Here is a 19,480-nt window from a genome sequence, read left to right as displayed (position 1 = left end):
AAATGTGCAATAAACATTCACTTTTTGCCCTTGTTGCATAAATAACCATTATGAAGGTGAAAATGCAATAGAAACCTTTTACCAATAAGGTCACAAGTGTATATGAAGACTACAAAATAATTGTGAACTGGATGGCAGAAAACTGTTTGGAATGTATCAATGAAACTGTGCTACTCGGAGACTTTGAGTGATTTCTTTGAAACATTTTATCTGAGTTCTTCATGGTCTTAATATTCAATGATGAAACTTCCGTGGTGAATAAGAATATTACATCGGTAAATACAATAAGTTGGTCGAATATTTGAAGCAAGGATCAGCCAAAAAAATACAATATTCTTGTCTAGAGAAGATGTTTTGAGATTCATTTGCGAGGCTCTCACTTTCCCCAACGTTTTTAATGTACAAACATGGGAAACTTTTCGGTGTGGTTGGTGGAAGAACTTCTGAATATGTTAGTTACACTTGTAGAAGCTGAAAACCCAGTTTTTTTCTGAATGTAGCATAGACAAAACCGATAAAATGCCAGTTTCCACATTTTTGTTAAAGACTGTCCAAAGAAAGGACCGATATTAAAAAATTAGCATAATCCCTTGTATTATTGCAAAAATATCTGGATATGTACGATCCACCATATACAGGTCACTGTCTGCGTCTAACGTCTAAATTGCATTCACTACAGATCCGACCCAAAGAAAATTGGATAAGGGTCAAAATCACCTGAAAATCAACTTTGAATGACATTGTATGATATATCGTTGAATTCAGCGATAAAAGTTATTTCGAAAAGTGTCATAAAATATACAGGTCCGTTTTGAAAAAAATGAGGTTGAGGGTGGCCCAGAGAGCACGAAACGTTGGATACGAAATCTGATTACGTCAAATTGAGAACAATTTACTGTCGAATAAAAAGTGAGAAAAAAAAGAAAAATCAAAATGACAGAATTTACTTTTCTTATGATATCTCTATAACCGGCCCTGATAATTTCGATTTGTTTGAACTGCTCGACAATGCTTCTATGAATGCAACTTTTTCTCCATTTGACCGACCTTTTAACTCTCATGGTTTAAAAGTTACCAATATAATACTATTAAAAAAGTGGCCACCCTGTATATTCAGGATGATAAAACGAGGTTGCAAATTGGTAAACTATCCTCAGTGCGTAGAGAACTGAGTACGGACCAATCCGTTGAGAACGGAAATTTCATAATGAAGTATATGAATGGCTGTCCTGAATGCATCCTGCAGATGCCTCCCCGATAATTTCAAAAAAGCTGGATAATATAATGTCAGGTACACAAGCATACAGTCGCTCGGATTTGAATTCTAAGAACTGCTGTTATTTGTTCAGTATCATGGTCCTTACATCATTATGCTATCGGAAACTTGGCTCCAACCCTGTGACAGCATTCACAACTTATACCCTTTACCGCGATAATAAGGAAGCAACTGGTTACCGTGGAGTTTGTATCTATGTGAGCGAAGATATTTCTTCAACAGAGTTTTCGACGGATGGAATGGGTTGCCACATAGTGTTGTTGGTGCAAATTAGGACATTTCCTTCAGAATCTGAAACGACTAATTCATTCGAGACCAGAATTGGATCTTACTTATTAATTAAGTGACTGTTAACACGTGCGGGTTTCTTTATTATTTCTAATCATTTATGAATTCCATTTTATTTTGTAATTTTGAGATTAGGGGTGAAAACTAAGCATTAAAATCGAAATAGCAAACTCGTACGACGTAAATTGAAAAAAGAACTAGGTATATGAGGTAAAAATTTTGTATTGTACAGAGGAAATAAAATTCCTTGTCTGACAATTTGAGTTCGAAGTAAAATTTCGTATTGAAAACTACAGATACTGTTAACATGAAAATTGGTATGAAATTTAGTTACTAATCCGTATGATCCCCTCAGTTCGATAACACGATCTTTCAATTTCGAAGGGAAACAAACAATATAGAACATAATTTTTCGAAATCTTATCACACTTGAATCATTGAATTGAGAACATACATGGTGTCCCGAAACTATGGAGTCAGATTAAAACAGAAGATTCGCCTTGAAAAATAAGACTTTCTCGATATTTCTTTTTCTAGATGTCGTTCGTTGTCAAGATACAGGATGTTGAATATGAAAATTTAAGTAATTTAAGTAATTTTTAATCTTGATTTTTCCATTTTCCAAAATTTTTCAATTGAATTTGAAAGAATGTTTGTGTTCATTAGGTGTTTTATTTCGAAAAGAGTCATATCTTCAGGTGCGATCAGTGGCGTACAAGGAGGGCATCATGGTTCCTCTTTTTCTTATGTCACTGGTAGGTAAAATCAGAAAATTTATGCATTTTTCGCATTCTCCATTTTGAGTAAAAAATGTTTACTTGTTAGAATCCGGATAAACTGACCGTTTTCCAGATGATTGTGCTTTTATAAACACACTAGTAGTGAAAAATTTATTCGGCTGAAATTAATTACTATTCCATATCACAGGATATGAAAATCAGAACCAGAAAAAAAAATGACACTTTCACATGCATTTTTTCACCAGAGCTGCTTTCTTGCAGAGATACATGGTTTTGAAATCCTTCAATGGGTAATCAAGCTTTTTTGAAAAACAAAATCAGTTGCCATACTGACATAAAAAAGAACACCTATAGAACACGACCATTCTCTCAAATTTTGGCAACTTTGGAAGATATGTATAGAAATTACTTTTAATTTTTCACATCCAACACATGGTATCTCTGTAATGAATGATATTTGAGAAAAAAAAATTGAGAGAGTCTTATTCATTTTTTAAGGCGGATCTTTTGTATCAAGTTGACCCCATAGTTTTGAGAATTCCTGTATATTGCTAGAATGATTCCAAGTTCAAAATTTTTCATTATTATTTATTTATATGTTTATAAATTTCAATGCGAATTTCAAACTGAATCACGCAAAGAATATTCGTTGAAAATTTTTCTGAGGCTCTTCTCTTTTTCTTCTTCTTCAACATATTTTGCGTTGAAAAAGGAAAATCTGAGTGAAGAACCTGCAGTGTTTTAGACCGCTCGCTCAACATTCTGTCATGGGTTCAGGCCAGTATTGTTTTCCTATATTAATAACACACAGGATACCCTCAATTTGTTACGGTATGAATGTTGTTTCTACAAGTCCAAACTTCCCATCCAATCTCATCAAAATTCAGCATACAGTTTACCTGAAACGAGGGAACGGGTATTGACTACATTCAATTATCCATTAGCCCACCCTCAGATCCATTTTCAACACTGGGGATAAGAACCTGTAGATAAGATGATCTGAAGAGGCTTATAACCCTATATTGAACTTGATATGGTAGATTTCACGGTGGTCGAGTAAAATAACCATCAGCATTGAGATGAAAGTATATTGAATGACGAATTTTTTTCACGCTAATATGGGGACAAGGATATCAATTCGATTTATTCCATCAAATAGAGTAGGAGGTGAGAATTGTATGAGGAAATCACTCTTACCAAAAAATATTCCTCACAATTTCCTATTAAAATTCATATATCATCAAAAGTCTTGCTCCCCCTAGATTGATCAAGATGTTCTGGAAATGAAATGAATATTTCCCTGTATTTCAACTACAATATTTTCGATAGCAAAACTTTGTTTGTTACTCTTTCCTTTATGCAGGATGAGACAAAATAGGAAAAATAAGACAAATCTAAATTTATCGATTATTTTTGATTAATTTTAGTTATTCCACAACTGAATCCAAATTCAATATTCCGTTTTATCACCACTTCTTTCAATCAACTGCCCAATACGCCTAGACATCCCACGAATCAAGTCATTAATGAAATTTTCTGTCATATCTTTCCATTCTTCCTGAAGGGTTAAACTCAAATCCTGAAAGGTTGTAGAAGGGTTTTTGGTGATTGGATTTTGATTTCCTTAAGTAATCCCATACGTGCTCAATTGGATTTATGTCTGTTGAGTTTGCTGGCCAGTTCATTCTCTGGATATTGTTCTCTTGAAGAATGTTATGAATCCTTCGTGTGCGGTGTGGTGGGGCGTTATCATCCCAATAATGAAAATATTCCCAAATTCATTGCGCACAGGGACAATGATTGGTTCAATGATGTTTTCTACGTAGATGGCACCAGTCATTGTTCGTTCAACGATAATAAGAGGGGTACAGCGACCAAACATTATAACCCCAGTACATTATTGATCTGCTTTGAAGGTACAGAACTTTCCGGGCGAAACTGAGTAGCTCTAGTCTGCCTGGACCTCTTCAAATCCTTTCTCGTCGACTATCACTTTGTAAACCGAATAGTGACTCGTCCGAAAAATGTACATTGCGCCATTGTGGTAAATGCCAGTCTTTGTGGTGTTCTGCCCATTGTCGACGGGTAGCTCTATATCCAGGTGATTGCCGAGGTCCCCTCAAAGGTCTTCTTGCCCTTAAATTTGAGGAATGCAACCGTCTCCTTATGGTACTGGTTGAGACCACCTGTCTCAAATTTGCGTGAAATTTGCGATATAATGGTCTTCCCTTGCAGATGTTACTCTGGGTCGACCAGGCACCTGTCTCCAGAGAACCGGTTTCAAGGATAAGGGCCACTATGCGCCTCATCGAAGTCTGTGCAATATTCAAACGTTGCGCAATATGATTTTTTGACGAAGCTTCTTGATGTAGGGCTACTATTCTTTCCCGGTCAAACTGAGATTTTGGATATCCCGGCAGTTGAGAATTCGTGGAAATTACGTCAAGACTTTTAAACTTGTACTTTTTTTTTTATTTCTCACACAAGGTTTAATCCTCCGGGAGCTCACCTTCGAGAAAATTTGATTTCTGTTTGTTTCATGTCACGATTTTCTTTTTTTTCTTTCAATATTTACTTACATTGTAAAATGACTGTATTTTGTTCTGAATGTAGACTAATCATGAAATAAACATTATTACTATTACTATCTTCCACGAAATATTCTCAATATTACAACTCTCGTTATTCGCTGAAAACTGATTAACTCCGAATACATCTTTATTCTCCCGAACAAGAAACATTTTTTGCTGGTTTATTGTTTCCATTTAAGTGATCAGATAGTGAAGATTCCACACTTAAAGAAATTGTCATTTTACATTCTACAAGTTGAGTTGAGTTGATAAAAGGAGGTCAAGACTTTGGACGATGTGTGCTATATGTATAAGATTTCTTTTATATGTCCTGTACATATCAAAAAATCTTATACGTAACTCCAGAACTCCTGAAGCTATCGCTTTGCAATCTTCTGTTTTTTTCATACAAATTCAATGGGATTTCTGTTTTTGTCAGAACCTAAAGACACAATTTGGTTTTTCGCAGTGCATCAGTTGAAGAATATCTTCTTTCGGCCATGACTCCAGAACGCCTGAAACTATCGCTTTGCGACCTGCAGGTTTTTTCATGCAAATTTGATGGATTTTCTGTTTCTGTTAAGAAAATCCTATCATTACATTTGAAATTTCGGAGTAAAATGAACAAAACAATGAACTTGTGACTTAGCGCCCCCTATCGAAAGCAGCAGAAACAAATTTATCATGATTATATTTTGTCCTCAATCAAAAAGATATTATCTCTCACACGAGATCTAATTTGCTCAAAAATGTTGAGCCGAACTGAAGTTACAGGCATTTCAATCAGTCAGATTTCTCCCTTTTCCCTACCCTTATTTGATGTCGTAAAATCGAAAGTGATAATTCAAAAATATAGAGAATTTTCCAAGGATTACAGTGATGATTTTTTTTCTTCAACTTTATATGAAACATTTTCGAGTGAAATTCACGTTTCTACTGGACGATAGCTATTATACCCCTAGCGGTAGAGGTATGAACTTCAAAACAATTTCCCGTGTGTTTTCTTGTACACTTTAGTCGTAAAAATTTTTACCGCAAGTCTCTACAATGAGTGAATCCTGAGATATAGCCGCTTACCTCGCTTATTTGCCCACCCTGTACATATGTTTTTTCAAGTCATGAAGAAATGAAACAATCAGGGAAATGCTTATGCAAACCACCAATAGTTCGTGAGAGTGAAGTGAAACCGCATATAATTCATTAATTTTGTTATTATCTTCTGTTATTCGCGAAGTAATTATCATAGATAGAAAAATCATACCTCATTTTCTACAAGCGAATTATTATCTCCAACATGTACTAACGAATGGATAGATCGAACAGAATCAGAACAAATTTCTGGAAGCCTGATCCAACCATCAGTGATATTTGATCCAATTGACAGGTTTCTCCAAAAAAGCACACAACCCAGGTGAATGAAAGTTTGGTAATAACTCAAAAATATGTGAGTGAAACCTAGAAATATCTTAAAACAGAATGCAGCATAGACGCCAACAAGTACAAGGGCACAAGCAGCAAATATTCTTCTTACCATAAATTCAAAATTGAAGGAAAACATCGAGGAGAAATTATTCAAAATTTCATATTCTATCGAAAATCATTCAAAGGATAAATTCAATATAATATATATTTTCAATAATATTCTATCCTCAAGTATTTGAAAATAACATACTATGTTGAAGACACTTAAATTTTGCATATAGATACTCCCTATCTATGTTTATTACGCTGAAAGGCGACCAAACAAACGTAAAAACATAAATTCAAAGTCGCATGAATTTTTCACGACCATATTTCATAGGGATGTACTGAATAATATTATTTCCCCCATTTATAGCATTTCGGGGAATAAATCTGATTTACAACACATATTTCAACAAGATAAGGCAGTCTGGTTTTTTTTTCAGCACCCGAAACTCAAACACAATCTGTTTGCAGTATCCTTAGCGACATGTTCTCCCTTGGGATGGTTATATGTTCTATTTTCAACAATGGGAGGCCACTGATCCAGTCTGGAAACTCTACATCCGCTTACCTGAAGCAATTGGAACTCGTAAGTTTCTCCATAATTTATTCTCGAAAAAAATTGCGGTCAAGAAAATCATACGCAGTGAAATGTAGTTCTCTTATTTCGAATTATGATGACTTTTACTTGATATAATTTCAGACCAGAATCACTTTGGACATTGATTCGCAGAAAAGTCATGATTTAGCATTAAGATATCCAAAAACCGAGCTATGATCACGAAGTACCGGAAAATTTTAATTTAAATGAACCCCTATAATCGGATTCAATTGAACAGGGTGTTTCTAAATTAGATGTAAACCTCGAAAAAGGTGTTAGTATCACTCATTTGCTACCGATTGAGTTATATTTATTGATATCTGAAAATCAATGAATTCTGAGAAATTTAAGGTCTTGTGTTTTTCAAAAAAAATTTTTACCCTACTTCATTTTTCGTCAATTTTCTTACGTTGGCCAAGTTTGACTTAAATTTTGGATTATGTTCATCAGAGAAGTATATGATATGTATAAAAAAAGCAAAACTATGCTGTATTAGATGTTGAATAAGAATTATGATTCGAAAGTTGGAATCTGAAGAAAAACATGTTAAATTTCTAACATAAATTTGCCTACAACTTTCAAATTCCACAATTTATTTATGACAAAATTATTTCAAAAACTTTCCAAATTCCTTCTTTCTTTTTAAATTGTTTCGTTCGATTGCAGGCACTAGTTTTTTTTTAGCAAATTACGATCTGAAAGGGGAAAGAAGCGAAGAAAAGAAAGCTTGAATTAATTCATTATTGCAATCGAACTCAAAATTTCAGTAGAACTTATATTCATAAATTATGTTTGAAATGACCTCCACTTCCTCATACAAGCACGTGCCCTCTTTCTTATTTCTTTAGTTGTTACTTTCCGCCTGAAATTTACTTCTCGCTGTTTCTTCCATTCTCACGCTATTAGATTCGTACTTTTTGCTGGCCACGAAAATATTCCAAAATTATGTAGGGAATCTATCAATTCCCTCGAAAATATTCGAGTTAAGTTTAATTTCGAACTAAAACGCTAAAAACGGTGTGAAAACTTGGAATGATCAAAGTCGCACCCTTAAGGAATCTGTAGAAAGGCTTTGCTAACAGTCGAATGGAAAACGGCCTGAATGCCCATAAAAATCGGCATTTCAGGGCGAATAATTGAATTGAGTTCAGTCCAGTCTACAACTGCAACATATGTGCAACATTTGCACCGACAACGAGAAGAGTAAAGATTTTCACATCTGTTCCCGACACCCGCGAAAAAGTACCTGCGACCGAGCCGCAACGACCCAAGTGGCCAGCGACCCTTAAAATCTAAATATCATCTTTTTCACACATTTTTAGTGGGTTGGAAATAAATTGAATAAGTCTTTTTATTTTTCATTACCCTAATTTGTCCTTGGCCGTGAACTACTTTAGTCACAGTATAAGGACCACAACCCACAATTACAATCAAATTCGCTCAACGTAGAAAAAATTGACGAAATATGAAGTTAGGTGAGAAATCTTTTGAAAATCACAAGAACTCAAATATCTCGAAAACTATTGATTTTTGGTTATCACTAAATATGCCTCAAACGACAGCAGATGAATCATACTAACACGTCCTCCAAAGTTCACGTATAATTTGGAAACACCCTGTGTTTTTGTTGAAAGACATTTAGCTGACTTCTAGGTTGAATTTGAGCGGGATTAATCATCATGACATAAAAACTACAACACTTGGAAAGCTTTGCAGTTTTTTGACAAACTTGGAAGAATTGTTAATTTTGTCAAAGATAGCAATTTCCTGAAACTTCAAAGGATTCAAACAAAAGATAGGAGCATTTAAATTTAAATTTGTTACACCCCAATTATCAGTCTAACACTCCCACATCCTTCTTGGCGTAGATTTCTCCAGATGATCGATTTCCGCCTCAGGCATTGCATATTAGGTAATCTGTAATTAATGCTGAGGATCTTCTAGTGTTTGTGGAGGATTAGCTAATTGGTACAGTCTACTACCCATCGTTTTCCACACATGTTCGATAGGTAAAAGGTCAGGAGATGTGGGTGGACGCGGCAAGATATTTCCGGCTCAAAATTTGAAAATTACAAGCATTCAATTGGATTGTGGCGGAATGATATAGAACGATCTAATCGCAAAAGGAGCGCTCAAAAATCGAAATTGAAATCTCAGTGTCCCTATTGAGAAGCCCACATAGCTTCTGTCAATTTCAATACTCGTGAGATAATTCTTTGCAAGAATTTGGAACTGATAATCAATTATTTGGCTGAACAGTCAGCAATCTAACGTTAATTGGTTCAGGGCATTTCCCCCATGAAATTCTAATTCACGATTGTTTTGTATGTCAATTCTTCCGTGAAAGACCCAGTCTTTCCACATGTTGAGCATGAACACAGTATAATGAAAGTTGATGATTGTCTTGTTCAACAATGTTTCGTTGAATTCAGATGCAGGAGGATCAAAATATTAACAGATATTATATTTGACGTTTTGAAGCACAAATCCAAATATCATACTCCGTATGTTACAATTCTGAAATAATTTTCAAAATATGAAGAGACCATTGCATTGTATTTTTAACTTTCTACAATCCAATTCCTTCTGTTAGATATACATGACAAATGCAACCGTATAAGACAAGACAATAATGAACAGACGTTTAGATATCGAGAACATTAGTCTTATCTGCTTCATTGTACTGGAAGCCTAGATAATTCATAGACCGACAACTATTCGAAAAACATAAGTTTAATCGCATTGGGAGAACGGATATTGGAACATAGTACATAGTAATGGGTCTTCTTGATGTTCACCGAATATCTATGATTTCGTCTCAATGTCTGTATTTTTCCAATTTTGGTCGGAAATGAACTTAAATGATTCACCGATGACGAATTTTTGGTCAAATGCGCAAGTATTTTCATCCATCCGGTAGTAAACATGATGCCTTCTGTCCTGACAAAAATGAGCCTGGAATTTGAAATTCTCTGAGTACGTTCTTGATCTTGAAAGCCGCAGTTGATTTCGTTAATGGGCGAAATCCGACTAGGAGTCCGGTGAGAATGACTTTTTTCCATTTAAAATCAAAACTGCTTATCAAATCAAAGTTGTTAAATAATAATTTCAAGCTTCGTGCGAAGTTTCTAGATGATCATATCATCAGAACCATAGTAAATTCTGAAAGAATATCGAATATAAAATACCAAATATTTCTTTGATAGTGTAGTCACGAAAATATTGTGTAAATTTTTAAATATGCTTCTTGAATTATCTCTGGTCCTCGTTAAGCAATTTATATGAAATTCAGATAGAAGCTTGAAATGATCATTTCACATCGAATAAATGTTTATACCGATTAAATCTGAATTTTTGAAATTAACAGGTGCAGAATTTCAAACAGCTCCTTTCACTGGACATATTTCTTAGGTCTTTTGGTTCGGGTTATGATGTTTATCATGATTACATTTTATATAATCGACCTTCATCGTTTTAGACCATCCCTATCTGAGTATTCCAAAATTACAGACATCAACAGACAATATTATGGAACTAGGGTTCGGGGAACGAGCGCTCAAAAATGCAAACCAATCGAAGTGTATCTGGTGTTCCAAATTAATTGTTTAGTGAGGGGATCTCAGAATCCCTTAGAGTTTAAAGAAATGAGATGCACATTTTCGGGCTTCATTTTTGAGTAAATTAATTTAGGGAAGGCCGCAACCTTATAAGTTCAACTGTTTTCAAGCTATAAGAGAAAATTAGAAAATGACTTGAAATGAAAAGTTTCCATAACTTCCTTATTTATTATTTATTTATTTATTACTGGTGCTATAAACTAAAATGAACACATTCTACAGCGATTCTACAGGCACATTTTTCAGTAAAATCCATTGGTATAATCATTTGTTTTTTATTGAAATTAGTTTAGAAATTATAATCCAAAATTGTGTTATTTTGAACATAAAGCCTATCTATGATGATCTGATATACAAATAATTTAAATATTCGGTAGCCACCAAGGTTTTGACACAGTTAAATCTCAGCAACATTTCAACATTTTCGAATCGATAATGTTGTTCTTCAAATGTGATCAATGAAAAAAATCTAACGGTGTTAAACACGGAGATCTGGTGGCCACCGAACTGTAAGAACAGTTCTACAGCTTGAAAACAGATGCATTTATGAGGTTGCTGCTTTCACCAAATCAATTATTTTCAAAGTCGAGCCTGAAAATGCATTATTAATTTTTTCTTTCCTCGGAAAAATTCTGGAATCACCTCACTAGACAACGAATTTGGGACCCCCTGTACATAATACGCATAGAATTGCGGTTCTAGCTTCCGCAATCACCGAAATGAATTACCTAGTGACACAATTCAAAGGAGTTTACCAAGATGGCATGTAATTTAAATTTGATTGGTAGGTGATTCCCTTCGTTCGAATACTGACTATATTTTCAGTTCCATTACCCTGAGGTTGGTAAATAAACCGGTTCTGAGGGAACAATTTTCTCCGAGAAAATTTATGGGGGATTTGCGATCCTCCTACAGCGATATTCAGAATTAGTTTGAGAGAATGATTGAAAATTTTAACTATCGGTCGTTTGAGGGGATACAAAAGTGATATTAGACGGTTTCTTCCAAGTGAATAAAGGATAATTTGAAATTTCCAGTTATCGACTTCAAACATGAGTTTGGATATAGGCACCACGCACAGGTAATTTTTTTAGCAATAAATTATTACCTCTGTGGTAATCATGTTTATTAATGTTACTGTATTGAATAATGAATAAACTTTATTATTATTATTATTAAACATGAGTTTGGATCAAGAAATATAAATTCGAATTTTCAAGATGATGAAATTTGCAACGATGTTCAATTCTCAAGATACCTTGGATAGTCAACTCAGTTCAGATTATTTTATGGTATTCATGTAGGCTTGGTTAATCGATCGTATAGAGGTATGATTCGATTACCTGGCCTTTCGTCTTTTTCTCCGTGACTTTGTTGGATTTGCAATAATTAAACTCTTTTGGATTATTTACATCTATTTACAAAGCCACACTTATACAGTACAAACTCAGTATTGAGAAGATCTTAATTACGTCTTAATTACAAGTTTCTCACTACGGTACTGAATTTCGTCTTTAACTCTAGTTTTAATTACTCGAAACGTTTTCGATTATCACGTCTTTGTCGTACTTCAAGTTTTCGGTCGTCTTGTCTTTGATATGTTCGCCACTCGTCTTAATCTAGTCCGCGAAACGTCTTTTCGTCTTACGTCTTAAGTTGACCGCCCGAACTTGACTCGTCTTCGACTTAAGTTAAACTGTACCCGTCTTCGGCATAATTTGAACTGTGTCGTCTGTCGATTGGAACTACCCTGTCTCGAACAACGACTTCCCTTCTTTTCGTTTTGGCCACACCCTTAGGGGAAAAGTACCATCTCCTAGTCCAATAAGAGCTTTGCCGTACCGCCCACAAAGATCTTCGCGGATTCCTGGAAATCGAATATTCTAGAAGGACTAGAACCTGATTAACAGATGTAACACATCTGGTACGACCATGTTGTCTTCGAACCTTATCAACCCACCAATAAATCTCTTCAAGATTTACAACTCTTGACATATCTTCGACACCTCGAAGAATAACACATCCTTTTTACATTATGTACAATAACAATTCGTTCCCTGTAAATCAATTGAAACTGTCATGCCCTCGACACTTAAAGAAACTAATAGGTCTCCAAGCATCCGGTTGACCATCGCAATTATTTACAGGGAACAATAATTGGATCCTACATTCATTTTATATTAATATTGTTACCACCTTTTAAACTGAAAAATACGTCAGGGAATAAATTACATCCAGTCCTATTCTGTAATTCGAATAGAAACGAACGAATCAGATTGTAATCTGAAACATCGGAATGTTTCATTCTATCGCGTCAAAATTTGGTATACTGTTTGCAAATCTTCTTCTTTCGTCAATTCGCTAAAATACCAATTCGAAACGATCCCGATTCGACAGGTGTATTTCTATTCGATCCTTGTTATCTCTATTCGATTTGAAGTTACAGAATAAGTTTATTGATACCCATTACCTTAAACTTGCTAGTAATTGATTGTTGGTTCGAATTCGTACATGAATGTTCAACATAATTCAACCTGAATAAATTCTCTCCAACTGTGCGAGATTTCCAGCCAACATAACGTTGAATAAGCCTGCAAAGATTTGATGAGCGCTGAAATCAGTGGCTTATGTGGGAATATGAATCGGCTAATCTAAGGTTTTTGCTTTTTGGTTCGAAAATCCCCCGAAAGTGTTTCTATATACTGGCTTCTCAAAACATGTGTGATTTCTATAATTTCAAAATGAATCTTTGTTTTGTTTTCTCTTTATTCCGAACCATGTACTTCTTACAAATGGCAACAAATTCAATGAAACAGTTTTCTTGGAGACTATTGTGAATGCTTTATATTGGCATAATTTTTGGTAGAAGGCTTGAAATAGTTCGCCTTTTAGAAAAAATATACTACATGTACATAGTACCACACTTTCGCTATGAATTTCATCTATTTGTTTCATCAGATACAAAATCCAAAATTTTTTGAAGAGCTTTTCGTGGAATTTCTGAAATTTTTGTAGCAATAGATCCTCCACAATTTAGCAGCAACTCCTTCAAATATGTTTCAAATATCTATTGAAAAAAAAACTTATGGAAAAAGCTTAGACAATGCGAGCGCACTTCTTCAATATTTATCTTTCAGCATGGAAATTAAATTAAGTTTCCAGAGTTTTGCATTAGTAAATTTGAAGTTTCGATACAGACACCTGTCGGAAAAATCATGGGTTTCCTTGCTATATAATGTAATATCAATATTTCAACACTTAATTCAGAAACTCATCCACTTAGTACACCTTATCACTTCCCAAAACGAACACTAAAGAGTAATTTTCAGCATATTCATAAATAGAATTGCAAAGAATATTTTGTGTAACTTGACCTCTTTTGCCACTTAAGATTCTTGAAGAAGTTGCTACCCATCATAAGAAGATGAACGTTCACCCTCGTTGCAATCACAAGATGTCCACTTCCAATTATATAAGAATTGATTTATCTTAGCAATTTCCGGAAGAAGTCATACTTGCAGAATCATCTGTCTGGACAGATTTATATGAGCCATCCTTTATAGTTAACGATTAGTTCCTAAATATTGACATTGTAACTGCACATAGAGTAATAAATACAGCTAGAGGAAGTATACGCAATTTTTACATGTCCCCAACATGGTTAGATTACGTTGTCGGATTGTGATATATTTTTAAATCCACAATTTTACTATATTGTTATGAATGTGTATTATATTGAATGAAATATATTTATTTCAGTGATTCCCAATTGAATATGCAAATTTAAATATTTGGAATCCGATATTTTTCCTGATTGTCGAATTTATAGTATGCAGAATATTTATTTGTTTCTATATCTACCTGCTGAAATCCAAGCTTCTCCGTTGTTTCACGTTGTTTTGCGCGCTTGAAGTTTGTTTTCTGAATTTCAGATATATTTAGGTATTCATCTTAATATATTTTGAGTTGATATGAAACGTTGATTCACTATGGCTCATGCGTTCTTTGTGGAGAAACTCGCGAATTGAGTGAAATATCTGATCATGATATATTTTCATTTCCGCAAGCTCCATGTCAAATTTGATAGTTCATGTTGGGGACAAAATTTGCCTACTGAAAATAAAAAATGCTGCACCATATTTTCAATGAAGCCATCATATTCCCGAAAAATTGATGTGACAAAAAGTATTCCTTTTAGTTATGACATTTCCAATATTGAAATTTCTCTTTGTAGAATTAAAACCTTTATGCGGAATTCACAGCGTCCATAGTAGCTAAATAATCAACGCATAAAGATAATGAGGCGTAAAATGATGAACATTTTCATTAAAACAAAATCATCATTTTCATTTATGGAAAATGTATATTTCCATATTGCATTAATCATCTATCGAAATAAATTGAATGTTTACGTTGGAAACAAGTAAACATTAATTTTACGGGGAGCAATTCGTTTAATGAAGAGTTTGAAGACCGATTGTAAACGGAACGAATCTGTTTGCTGAAGAGCTGGGACAATTTCATCCAATTTCAGTACCGAATTCGTTATCCTCCTTAGTTAAAATTCGACAGACGAGGGTCTTGAAGATAGGGATTGTTGCCGTTGGTGAGCATAACTCAAGGGTGTGAAAATTGGCTGACGAAAACTCACTGGGAGGCATCTTTGATGAAAGAATTTTCATTAAAATGGCAAATTGGATATTTTTCAACATTATGAGAGCGTAAAATATGTTGAATTCTCTTCATCTAAGTTTTCGGATGTAGAAATTATTTCCACTGGATGATCAACCCCACAAAGAAGAAAGTTTTCTTCATTATTGTAGGTTGATGTAGACTTGTCGATTCAAGTTGTATTAGTAGAAAAACTTAATTCATGTGATTTTCTTGAAGAGGACATGAAGATTTTTTTGCCATAGAAAGTCTCCGTGCTTTCTAATATTCTTGATCGAAATTATAGCAGTCATTAGTCAATTTATGAAACGGTCTCTTTAAAAAAAAAGGATATTTCTGTATGGAAGAATTTGATTCATCAATAACATTGCAATAAGCAATATGCAATAAGCAAAGTTTATTGCCTCCAAATTTACTAACATAGATTATAGCAAGGAGTAAATGATTGATTTTGGAGAAAAAATCGTGAGGGTTTTTTCATGTAAACAATTTTTGTTACTTGAATATTGTAGTCGTGTTTTGCAAGTTTATTGAATTTTACAAAAAACTAGCTGTTCGAAGAGATCCAAAGTCGATTTTCAGTTGTTGAAATGCCGATAGAGCACGAATAGGCGGAATTTATAGCTAATTAAGTGAATTTGAAAGAGGTCGAATTATTGGTCTACGGGAGGTGAGGTTGTCATTTCCAGAAAACGCTAACAGTACGAAACGAACAGAAATCCAACTACTGTTATGAGATGTTGTCAAGCGTGGTTTGATATTGCCCAAAATCGAAGGAGAGTAGGCACCGGACGTCGAAGGGGCACAAATGAAGTTCAAGATCGACGTCTAAGACTTATGACCATTAGAAACCAATTTGCGACAACTCGGCTGATGAGTGGTTAGGAGAACAAGACCATCCTGTAACTGTTCGAATGGATTATATATAGACTGCAGCATTAACGACCTAATCTTGTGTTACCTCTGATGGTTGGGCATCGCCGGCAACGATTACAGCGGTGCAGAGAACATCATTATTGGAATGTGGAATGGCATCAGGTCGTCTTGTCTGATGAATCTCGATTCTCCATGGGTGCACATGATGGCCTTAGAAGGGTTAGACGACGTCGGGGAGAAAGAGCTGAACCTCAGTTTGATGTTGAGCGTCATGTTCACCGGACAGTAGGCGTTATGGTATTATAATCCACATGCAAGTAGGTCTTATTCGAGGTAACATGACTTTGCTGCGTTACCTTCAAGAAATACTGGTGCCTTTATCTCCCTTACCTTAACTGGCTCGAGAATCCAATATACCCGACCCCATGTTGCCAGAGTTAGTTCAAACTTTTTCGACGCGACCCATGTTTCCGATGATTCTAGCTGAGCTGATTCCAAAAATGTATCACATGTTGATTCCAATTGGTACAGGGTGGACAAAAATACAATAGTTTTGTGTGTGCTCATAAAGTAACGCGTAACATATATGGAACAATTCCAATTACGTTGAGAGCTTTGAGAGACCCTGTGAGATTCAAGAAGGAAGTGATTCGGTGGATACTCGGTTTGAATAGAAAAACTATACTTACATAACGTTATTAATAACAGAATATGACGAAGATAAAATATAAAAGATTTATTCGCTATTCGTTTTCTGAAGTGACAAATTCCCTAAAGTCACATTTATTCATGTATTATTATTCATGTTAACATTCCCTGAAGTGACAATTATTGCCAGAGTTGACTTGAGTGCGTTTGTTGTGCAGTTCCACACGGTGTATCCTGATTTATTTAAGTTTCGATGTATATGATGTCCATTTGGGCCAGAGAATTTTTTGTTTGTTTTGTTTCTATTTTTGTAGTGGCTGTCTTTGAATCGTATTTCTGTTGTGGGACTAACAGGTGAGCTTCTTAGAAGTGAGCCTCTGTCTCTTTATTTCAGTTTATTTGTACAATATTATTTGAAGTGTTCATTTTGTTTTTTTATAGTCAAATAAAATCTTAAAATGGTCTGTCTAGCTTAAAACGAACTTGTTCCATACTTTATGGATACAGTGTATAAATCTTCAATACCGTCACATAAATTTCCGTTTTTGCTACGCCTTGACTCATGACATTTACAACCCTCGAATTGAATTCAAATTAATTATGCTTAATAACGCAGTAAGACACCCCAGACGCCTTGATAGAGAATTCCAAAGTCAGCCCCATTAGTGTACTCGACGACAAAGAGCAAATTCACACGAAATTAGAATCATAACAATAATTTGAACTATAGCTGAGATTCGGGAAGTTTGTCTAGACAAAGTTAGATGGGTAAACTTTGTCGGCTTATTATTCAAACCCCATGTCATTTGTATATGACAGTTTACTTTGGTGAACGATGTGTCGCAATTTATTTCATCATTAAGGGTTAGGTTCAACGAAGTACATTAGTATATAATAACTTGCACCTAAGATATGAAAGTGAGACTTCCTTGTGAATGTAGCTCTTTAGGAGAACAAGGTGTAGTAGATTCAGGGATTTTATGTTATCTGAACAGTTAGAAAGAGCTGAAATGTATAAATACATTCACTCGTTACTGAAAACTTCTGTTATATTATTAAATATTAAATATATCCAAAAAACTGTTAGATATTTCATAAATTGTCAAACTATAATTTTTAAGGACATAAACAGGGTGTCCCGATATTACAAGTCCAGAGGATTTAGGTCTTCATGTACCCATCCTTGGTTCAGGAAGACTCGTCGCTCCAAATGATCTTATTAAAAAAAACTGGATCTGCATGATGTTTTCCAAAATTTGCCGGCAAAATTGAATTTCGTTGAGGTGAATAATTATGCGAGTAATATTTTCGCACGTAAACAATTTCCATTGTTCACTAAGTAATGCAGCATCGAAGATTTCTTAACAGAATTGACAAACTTGATTTTGTCAGAAACGTACCCATTTGGATAGAAACAGTCATATCTTTTTTCTTTGAATAACAAATGACTTATGTGACACCTCTTTGAAATCACTATAAAATAGACAATTTATTGGTGTAATGTTCAGCAGTAGCTCGGTACATTTTTTTCCACTACGATGGGCTAAACTTCATGAACAAAATAATCCACTACCAAAATTTCCAATAAAAATATTTCTCATAGCTCCCCTTAAAAATTTTCGGAGGATGTTTTTAATGTAAACGTTGAAATCATTCTTCAGCAATATTTAACTGAAGAAATTAACCAGAAAGATGTAAAATTGTACCAACCGTAAGGGCAAAACTATTGAAAGCGGCAAAAAAACATTATTTTCAACAAAAAAAAAAATATCTCGAAAACGGTAAGACTTTTATAATGAAAATTTTGTCATAGCTGGTGGGTTATCCTTTGATCTACATTCTCTCTCGGTTTGACGTGGTCTTAACGGGACACCCTGTATATTTCCATAGCAACCAACCATTTCAACAATTGTGAGTTCTACCAAATTTCGTTTTAATTTATCACTACAGGAAAAATAAAAAATTGTGGGAATTGTAATAATTTGCAAATATAATATCCCACATATATCATTGAAAACAATCGAAGAAAAAATTATATATTCAACTCGGCAGCAAAGTAGATTGACTGCCTTGGCTGAATTCCTAACCTTGCTACGCTCGGCTATGAACTATCAGCCGCGATATTCAACTTACTAGTTTGCTGCCTAGAAAAGAACTATTCTCTTATTAATTATTCAGTGGCAAAGCCGTTCTGAAATTCCTCGTAGAACAAAATCGTACGAGAATTGCACTCGGATCTCTCCTGTCTTGGATTTATCGGTTATCTGTCAAATATGTGACACTGAAAACTGTTCTGTCAACCAATATTTTCCAATGCAAAAATCACTAAACGATATTTATGGAAATATTCAATTGATTTCAATAGAAATTCATTGAAATAGAGTAAATAAATATACCTTATACTCCTACCGAAGGCTCATTCTAAGATGTCTAAAAACCTGGTGTATGGACTGATTAGATTTTGTTTTGCCAATTTTGAGAATATTGGTTGAGCTTCTGATTGGCTAGGATCGGGTTTTAATTATTGTATCCTGTCAAAATCAAAGGAAAAAAGATCGAAATGAAAAGTATGACATTGTGGCGCCGCCACGAAATAAAACTAACATTTTCAATTTGGTCGAATGACATTCCATTCAAAAATTGACGAGTGCTTAACTATGTTTTTAGACATCTTAGCTCATTCTACACTCATTAATTCAAAACCTCGTCACTTTTTGGTTCATTTTGAA

The 19,480-nt window shown here is 34.5% G+C and overlaps 1 protein-coding gene across 2 annotated transcripts in view; it reads left to right on the top strand.

The window, feature by feature from the left end:
• LOC123673652 (SCY1-like protein 2) overlaps positions 1 to 19,480 on the top strand; it is a 224,692-nt gene that overhangs the window by 56,376 nt on the left and 148,836 nt on the right. For both annotated transcript variants that reach the window (XM_045608245.1, XM_045608244.1), the window contains exon 5: positions 6,782 to 6,927. In XM_045608245.1, the coding sequence (XP_045464201.1) occupies positions 6,782 to 6,927 (146 nt within the window). The remainder of the gene's footprint in view (positions 1 to 6,781; positions 6,928 to 19,480) is intronic.

The sequence above is a fragment of the Harmonia axyridis genome, chromosome 2 (genome assembly GCF_914767665.1).
Source record: "Harmonia axyridis chromosome 2, icHarAxyr1.1, whole genome shotgun sequence".
Taxonomy (NCBI): domain Eukaryota; kingdom Metazoa; phylum Arthropoda; class Insecta; order Coleoptera; family Coccinellidae; genus Harmonia; species Harmonia axyridis.
Note: the sequence above shows the minus strand (reverse complement) of the source record. Positions and strands in the feature narration are given on the sequence as shown.